This window comes from Diaphorina citri, unplaced genomic scaffold (assembly GCF_000475195.1).
Source record: "Diaphorina citri unplaced genomic scaffold, Diaci psyllid genome assembly version 1.1 scaffold73, whole genome shotgun sequence".
NCBI lineage: Eukaryota > Metazoa > Arthropoda > Insecta > Hemiptera > Psyllidae > Diaphorina > Diaphorina citri.
This window is the reverse complement of record NW_007377510.1, coordinates 240,873-249,219: the sequence shown is the minus strand read 5'-3', so window position 1 is coordinate 249,219 and position 8,347 is coordinate 240,873. Positions and strand designations below refer to the sequence as shown.

Below are 8,347 nucleotides of genomic sequence, written 5' to 3'. Positions count from 1 at the left end.
TCACTGAAATACAAATTGTTGTAGCGGCTTTAGCTATAGCCGAAAGGTGATGACAAAATAGAGGAAATATCTCTTTTATCAGACATACACCATGGTGATGATCTCCAGCCATGTTTAATTGGGAATGCCATCTTAAAGAGGGGAAATCATTTCCATTTCTAAAAGGAAAATACACCTGAACAGATCAATGAGCAAAGCAATTTGCTTATTACTTAAGTATTCTCTCCTTACCATACACTATACTCACTGAGGGGGAAATACAAGGACATTTTTTACAAGCCATTTACTAATGGATAGATAATAACAGGATATGAAGCATACTTACTTATTGAAATACAAAGCCTCAATTTCATTGACAAGAGGCTGAACACTCACAGCTTGTTCTAGTCGCTGAAGATAAATGGGATCTGCAGCTTTTCTCGGGCCTATGTTATTCATCTTTGTGTTGGCTTGTTTACATACTGAAATGAACTGCGGGGGAAAAAAGGTAAATGTTAGACAAATATTAGTGATGGCATAAAATTGTACCTTCTTTTCAAATTAGTTAAATCCAAAGTTACATTCAGGAATGCAGCTTGCTGTAGCCAGCTGGTAGTGTGTGTATTTTACCATCAGATTAAGCCAATTTTTTGTTTCTCAGTAGGTACATGGGCTGTTTCTGATTACTTGTGCCTATGGTGGATATTGCCAAACACACCTATCAGGGCAAGTGAAATGACTTTCTCTGTAAATTTACTTCTCGTTAAAGGTTAAAGTTTTATTTAACCAACTTACCTTAGAAGTACATACTTCTTGAAGTGTGTGATTAAAAGTAAGGCTGTCTTGTTAAAAGGTGGGTTTTTAACACCTGGATTTTAATCTTCTAATGTCTATCAAGCCTCTAGAGTTGACATGCCATGCAATATCCATGAACTTTCCTCTTCCTTTTAAAATATTCCAATTTTTTCACAAAACTTTCCCATTCTTTCCAAATTTCAATTTTTTGTTTACCATTTACCACTTTTAAAACTACAGTGTTGCCGTACTTTGATTGGCGGTATCGAAAATTCCCCGGGACAATGAAATATTCCCGCAGGAACATTAAAAAAAATTCCCAACAAAGTTTAAAATCAAGGGAACTTCAGGTTACATTTTTCCCGTCCCCGACAAAAATCCCAAGCACTGCGGATAATTTCCCGCGTATCAATGCAGTGTTGCCGCTTTTGAAAGCCCTTTTTGTTAAGCTACGTTTTACGTGGTGCGTATTTGGATGCGTGACAATAAAGGAGAGGCATCACTGCAACTCACTTAAATTTTGCATTTAATTGGCTGTTGGCTGAAATCTGAAGAGGGTTTGGTAGAGAAAACTGGAACAATAGAGGCCTCGTCATCATAAAATCCGCCCTGGCCGGGAATCGAACCCGCGAACTAGCGCTTTCAATTGATAAAAAATAGTAAAAAGACGATCTCTAAAATGTAATACACCGTCAAGGCGTACAGAATTTTATTAAATAATTAAAATTAACTATACAATAAGTTGAACAATATCCTGCCAAATTCTAGTAGGTAGGTACGTACCTACCTATAACATTACGAAAATAATGATGAGTGGGTAAATGGTCGTTTAGGAATGGGTAGGTTCTCCATACTCCTTGAAACAATACGGTATTATTGAATTGTTGGTACCTACCTGTAAAGGTCCCCTATCAGGGCAAAAACTTTCAAACAATAAAAAAAAATAATATCACAGCACTAAAAACCTATGAGTAGAGAACAAGAGACCAAAATTGGAACTGCAATACGAGCCTCAGAATGCAAATGGTATGAAGTATGAATACATGAATAGTCATAAAGATGATAGTAAAATTTTGATTCTGGTATCTTTGAAATATTTTACCAGATATACTTCACTTGATTTTACAATCACTGTAATCGTCCTGGTTCTCTATGACTGTACAACTGTACATATACAGTAGTACGACATACACAGCAAGTTGCAAGGCCGGGACCAGACTTTGATAAATGTTCATCAACCAATTAGAATTCAAATGCTGTAGGTATTCTGATTGGTTGATTAAGATTAATTATTGATTATCTCAATGTGTTGTCCTAGGCTTAAGTTTTCCTTATGTATCTCGTTATTTGACGTTTGTTCAATGTACCAATCCCTATTCTTATTATTATTCAAAGCCCAATATTCTACCCTATTCGATTTCAGACGTATGGGGCCCATTCCTTATCATTTCCCCAGCCTCCACGTTACACAACTGGCAGCAGGAAATGGAACGCTTCGTACCTGATTTCAAAGTGGTTCCCTACTGGGGCAGCCCTCAGGAGCGGAAAATCCTGCGACAGTTCTGGGACATGAAGAATTTGCACACGAAAGACGCGAGTTTCCATGTGGTGATCACGAGTTATCAGTTGGTGGTGTCAGATTTCAAGTACTTCAATCGGATCAAGTGGCAGTATCTCATTCTGGATGAGGCGCAAGCTATAGTTGATATAAACGTGTATTCTTACCTGAATGATATCGAGAGGGAACAGAGGTACAAAGATCGAAATTGGTAGAGAGGCTTCGTACATTGACCCGTCCCACGATGGATGCATTGATTGATCTTACCTACATTATTTTTGTACAAATTTACAGAAAGGTGGTAGAGAGGCTTCGTACATCGACCCGTCCCACGATGCGCAAGCTATCAAGAGCTCGTCCAGGTTAGTTTTATTTAAATAGAGTGGAATACATAAATCTAATTTAGCAACCTCTATTAAGGTTTCTCGAGATCCCGGGTCTAATTGGATTAGTAGGTATGAATAGTGGTGGCTTTACCAGTGTAAAAAGATTGATGAAAATGGTAACTGATTGCAAAGGAGGCACTTAGTGATGTGGTGATATCCACAAAAGTTGTGGACTTAAATTCCATGTCCGTGAGTTAGGAATGGCACCTATCTCACGGTGTTGAAAGGATTGGGGGTTTCACGATGTTGAAAGTTGTGAAAAAACTCTGAAGAAATAATGACTTTTGTTGACTTTTGATTACATGGTTCTAATTTTATTCATGCTGCATTGTCTTGTACACATTGTCCATTTCTTTTCTAACTAGTTTCACCATATTTTCACCTACATATTATATTTTCACCTTGCAGTATGCGTTGGAAGTTACTCCTGGGGTTCTCGTGTCGTAATCGTCTTCTACTATCAGGCACTCCTATTCAGAACAGCATGGCAGAGCTGTGGGCACTTCTGCACTTCATTATGCCGTCCATGTTCGACTCACATGATGAATTCAACGAGTGGTTCTCCAAAGACATTGAGAGTCATGCTGAGAACAAGACCAGTATTGATGAACGTGAGTACCCAATAGTATTAATGCTTATTTATTCTGCTCACAATAAGGCTGAAAAGTCCCTCTACTCCAGCAGTAGGCGGGCTTCCTCGCCTTTGTTGCCTTAGGCACCTGACAGGTACATCAATGATAGTGAATGGCTGGCGTTAGGAGTATCCTTGGAGACTGTTCAAACAGTCGCTCTTACACGGGTAACATAAACGAATTGTATTCCCTTAATTTTAAAGTCCCTCTACTCCAGCAGTAGGCGGGCTTCCTCGCCTTTGTTGCCTTAGGCACCTGACAGGTACATCAATGATAGTGAATGGCTGGAGTTAGGAGTATCCTTGGAGACTGTTCAAACAGTCGCTCTTACACGGGTAACATAAACGAATTGTATTCCATTAATTTTAAAATGAATTGTGATATTTTTTAACAAGGATTTTTTTTTTTTTTTTTGCCATGCAAAGGGTCCCCAGTTTGATTCCTAGAGTTAAAAAAAGAAAGAAAAAAATACTATGGAATCAGCATGCTATGACACAGACCATGTGAGTGAATGTATAATGTATTGTTGTTTCATTGCTACAAAATAAAAGCAGTAAAACCCATAAGGTTAACAAAGAGCACTCTTTGTTCCTGTGTGCAAACTTTAGATCACTAGGCAACTAGGCCATTGATTAGTTTTTTATTTATTTTCAGAAGAAAATCAGACGCAAGTACTATCAGGAACCTAGCAAGGTAAATATCTTGAGCTAGTAATGATAGTGAGATTTTGTACCAAGGAAAAGGAAACTTTTTTTTTTGCCATGCAAAGGGTCCCCAGTTCAATTCCTAGAGTTAAAAAAAGAAAGAAAAAAATACTACGGAATGAGCATGCTATGACACAGACCATGTGAGTGAATGTATTGTTGTTTCATTGCTACGAAATAAAAGCAGTAAAACCCATAAGGTTAACAAAGAGCACTCTAATCAATGCCTAGTGATTAGTTTTTTATTTATTTGTATTTTGTTTTTCAATTCTCAGGCAAAACGTTGCATGTACTACAGTGTAGGATTACTTTCCACCAATGATCTGTATAAGGAAAGACAGAGGAGAAGTCATGATGGCGAGAAGAAAAGAGACCACTACGGGCAGCTTGGGATAAGAACTCCTGTTATAAGTATAAGTACCTAGTGCTTTATTTAGACTGTCAGCTTAGAACAAATGGCTCCATTATATGATTTTCCCATTTTTGGTGCTTCCCCTATTGGCGGGAGAACATGGAAAAAATGGAAATTTGAATAGGCCATAGCTCCGACCCTGGTTATTGTTGGATCGAGCTCAAACTTGTACCAAAGTACTACGTTTTTTAAGGCCTATGATTTGATATATCACAAGTAGGGGGTTCTCAATTAAGATTTTAAAGTTGGTCCCCTTGGGGCCGCCCCTGGGGGGGCCCTCCAAAATTTTGAGTACCTCCCAAAATTCTTCATCAAAATCAAGTGCTGCATGCAAAATTTCAGCTTCCCAGGGTGAACAGTAAAAACACAAAAGGGTGGCCTGGGACTTTATGAACGGACTGTATGTATGCTCTAATTAGAAAGTAGAACTTACTTGGCGAAGGTTGTTGATGTGAGTTCATAGAATTGACTGGGTCCACCTGAAAATTATGAAAAAAAAAAAACCATTATTACTCTAAGTTTAGGGAAAACTATAATGTGACGTCATCGCGTACGGGAGCGTATGCCGTGACGTCAGTAAATAAGTTTTAAATCTGTTTATCTCGGGATCCGGTATTTAAATCTGTTTATCTCGGGATCTAGAAGTCGTAGAAGAAAAAGAAAAATTCCTCAGTTTCTCTCTTTTTTTTGCTCTTTAACTTCGAAACCTCACCTTAGTAAGCGCAAGTGGTCTATTAGGAGTAAAAGTTGGTACATGTTTGACGACAATACTCACAGGTTTTCCACTCTGTTCTGATAGCTTGTATCGGGCTCGCTGTTCTATCTTGAGCGTATTGTACATGGTGCGGATTGGTAGAGGATACAAGACTTGTAGATATCTAGAAGAGATAGAGAGGCAGGATTATCTTCAACCAGTCGGAACTCTGCAGAGATTGGTACCACGCGGGGGACACTGAAATGAAGGAAACGCTTGGCTGTCTCTTTCTGTTTGGAAAGGTAATGATTCAGCATACGTAACAGCTGTAACACTCTCTCATCTCGTCTTGAATCTATAAGTCCAGAATCATTCATAACCAGGTAAGGGTAGACCTTACCATTGTGTCCGCGGATATACAGTCTCCTTGCTGCACTATGATGTTTCTGTACAACTTCTACTCGCGGCATAAACTTGGATATACACACATAGTAGTGTGAATGTTTGGGTGATAGATATTCACCAGGTAGTTCTATCTCCGCTGTCTGCAGGTTAAAGTTACTCAGGTAGCGACAGTTCTCTTCAATGAGAAAACTTTGTGGCGATCGTTTGTTCTTAGCTTCCAAGATTTTTATCCACTTCTTCAGTTTGCCTATGAGGTTATGTAGTTTAGTAGCACCTGGCACTTTGAAGTCGAAATCCCGCATGAATTGACTTTTCATCTTCTGGAAGGCAGGATCTTGCATGGTTTTTTGCGCGCGCTTCGCTAAACTTTCAGATCCTGCGCTGATAGCAGTGGTTTTCTCAGAGTTGACATTTTCTGAAATAAAAACCAAAATTAAAGAGATTAATTAAAATGATTAATTTCAACGTACTTATAGATTCTGACGTGACATGTCTGTCTGTTTTAATAAACAATAAAATCCCCTCGCCCAATTGTGAAGAGAAAAAATTACTGGTGATTAATTTTAAATCAAATAAAGCTGCTTTGCTAAATTGAAACACGAATTCATTACGATGTGTCTCGCTCTTGCTCTGAAAAGTAGAAGTAGGGACTCGAAAAAATGTTCACTCTGCCGAAAATTGAACCAGAGCCAGAAGAATCGGAGTTTATGTCATCATGGCACTCGTTGCTATGTTGAAAGCCCAGAAGAGGTTGGGTAGTAGAGCAGCCGCGGTAAAAGATAAAGTAAGTCTAATTAATGTATTGACCGTTGCAATGCACTCTCAAGAATATGTAAGAGGAATCGCTTACCTATACCAATACCAAACGTCGAGATAAGCTTGTTGACAAAATTAAACGTGTGAGCCGTGATGACAGCATCTCGTACGTTATCCTTCTTATCGAAAGCAATGCCGTAACATTTAGCCAGAGCCATTCTAACTTGACGAAGCACCTGCTCGTTCCAACTTTCACGGAACCAGGACATCTGTTGAAAATAGAATACAATATAATATTCCCGTCCGGAGCGGATTTTATCCTGAACGGATAGTGTGCGTTCTCGGAACGGCTGGCTTTCTCCTATCTTGTCTTCCTTTTCTCTTAGATTTCGGGACGATAAGACCTTGGCAGCAGGGCTGTATTTAGGGGGGGAGGGCGAGGATTGTCTCAGGATTGAGTTCAATCCGAGGGTGACCTGGCTATTAACTATAGGGAAATCCTTGTTTAAATTAAAGAGATTAATTAAAATGATTAATTTCAACGTACTTATAGATTCTGACGTGACATGTCTGTCTGTTTTAATAAACAATAAAATACCCTCGCACAATTTTGTGTAGAGAAAAAATTACTGGTGATTAATTTTAAATCAAATAAAGCTGCTTTGCTAAATTGAAACACGAAATCATTACGATGTGTCTCGCTTTTGCTCTGAAAAGTAGAATTAGGGACTCGAAAAAATGTTCACTCTGCCGAAAATTGAACCAGAGCCAGAAGAATCGGAGTTTATTTTATCATGGCACTCGTTGCTATGTTGAAAGCCCAGAAGAGGTTGGGTAGTAGAGCAACCGCGGTAAAAGATAAAGTAAGTCTAATTAATGTATTGACCGTTGCAATGCATTCTCAAGAATATATAAGAGGAATCGCTTACCTATACCAATACCAAACGTCGAGATAAGCTTGTTGACAAAATTGAACGTGTGAGCCGTGATGACAGCATCTCGTACGTTATCCTTCTTATCGAAAGCAATGCCGTAACATTTAGCCAAAGCCATTCTAACTTGACGAAGCACCTGCTCGTTCCAACTTTCACGGAACCAGGACATCTGTTGAAAATAGAATACAATATGATATTCCCGCCCGGAGCGGATTTTATCCTGAACGGATAGTGTGCGTTCTCGGAACGGCTGGCTTTCTCCTATCCTGTCTTCCTTTTCTCTTAGATTTCGGGACGATAAGACCTTGGCAGCAGGGCCGTATTTAGGGAGGGGAGGGCGAGGATTGTCTCAGGATTGAGTTCAATCCGAGGGTGACCTGGCTATTAACTGTAGGGAAATCCTTGTTTCATCTCAATCCCGAGTAGATAAACCCCAGCATTAGTAATGCTGTGATACATACAAAAGTTGTAAAGAGTTTCCGCTTTACCACAAATACATAGTTCCTAATTTAACTTGATTTTTAGAAATTACCTGATCTACAATAGTCTTGAGTGCTATCATAACGGGAGGATCAATGTCTCTCTGTGTTTGCATAATACTCAGACATCGTCTCATGGCTGGAGTATCCCTGATTGGATCCGAGTCAGGTTTGGATGTCTCTTGGGAGTCTGGAACCAAGCGAAACTCAAGGTTATTTTAAATAGTAAAGTAGAAGGAAGTCTCTACTATTACTTGCTACATAAATATGAGGTTCTCCATGTAGTTAAATGTGGCTCAAGAATCATTTTAGAAGAACATATACTAATCAAAATAATAATAAATAAAAAAAGCTGCCAGACTGTGACTGATGGATGAACACAGCAATGTCAATTATTCCTTAGGAAATATTCTTCCTTTATTAATTATTTGCTGGAATTTGGAATGGTGGGCGCACTGCCGTGGGCTCAGATTTGACTATAGACATGGGGATATGTCAATTCACTTTGCCTGCTATCCAGCAAAATTAAGCCTCTTTGTTAGTAAACAAATCAAATACACACAGTCCAGCCCGTTCATAAAGTCCCAGGCCACCCTTTTAATTTTTGTACTG

At 39.0% G+C, this 8,347-nt stretch overlaps 2 protein-coding genes and 2 long non-coding RNA genes across 4 annotated transcripts; 2 read left to right on the top strand and 2 right to left on the bottom strand.

Moving 5' to 3' along the window:
- The first annotated feature begins 1,609 nt into the window (after nucleotides 1-1,609).
- Nucleotides 1,610-3,433, top strand: LOC113472339 (chromatin-remodeling ATPase INO80-like). The gene is made up of 4 exons (XM_026832047.1): nucleotides 1,610-1,613; nucleotides 2,198-2,469; nucleotides 2,627-2,694; nucleotides 3,127-3,433. Exons 1-4 carry the CDS (start codon nucleotides 1,610-1,612, stop codon nucleotides 3,431-3,433), a joined length of 651 nt encoding a protein of 216 aa, XP_026687848.1.
- A 568-nt stretch (nucleotides 3,434-4,001) lies between these two features.
- LOC113472299 lies at nucleotides 4,002-4,423 on the top strand. The gene is made up of 2 exons (XR_003394676.1): nucleotides 4,002-4,043; nucleotides 4,330-4,423. It is a non-coding gene; the product is annotated as an uncharacterized LOC113472299 (long non-coding RNA).
- Nucleotides 4,424-4,899: 476 nt separating this feature from the next.
- On the bottom strand, nucleotides 4,900-5,323 carry LOC113472297. Its single transcript, XR_003394674.1, has 2 exons — nucleotides 5,242-5,323; nucleotides 4,900-4,945 (listed from the first exon to the last, which is right to left on the bottom strand). It is a non-coding gene; the product is annotated as an uncharacterized LOC113472297 (long non-coding RNA).
- A 1-nt stretch (nucleotide 5,324) lies between these two features.
- LOC108253944 (transformation/transcription domain-associated protein-like) lies at nucleotides 5,325-8,221 on the bottom strand (the record flags this gene model as incomplete). The annotated part of the gene is made up of 4 exons (XM_026832044.1): nucleotides 8,188-8,221; nucleotides 7,789-7,925; nucleotides 7,251-7,425; nucleotides 5,325-5,980 (listed from the first exon to the last, which is right to left on the bottom strand). Coding segments are annotated over exons 1-4 (1,002 nt in total), but the record flags the coding sequence as incomplete, so codon positions are not given.
- Between the last annotated feature and the right edge of the window lie 126 nt (nucleotides 8,222-8,347).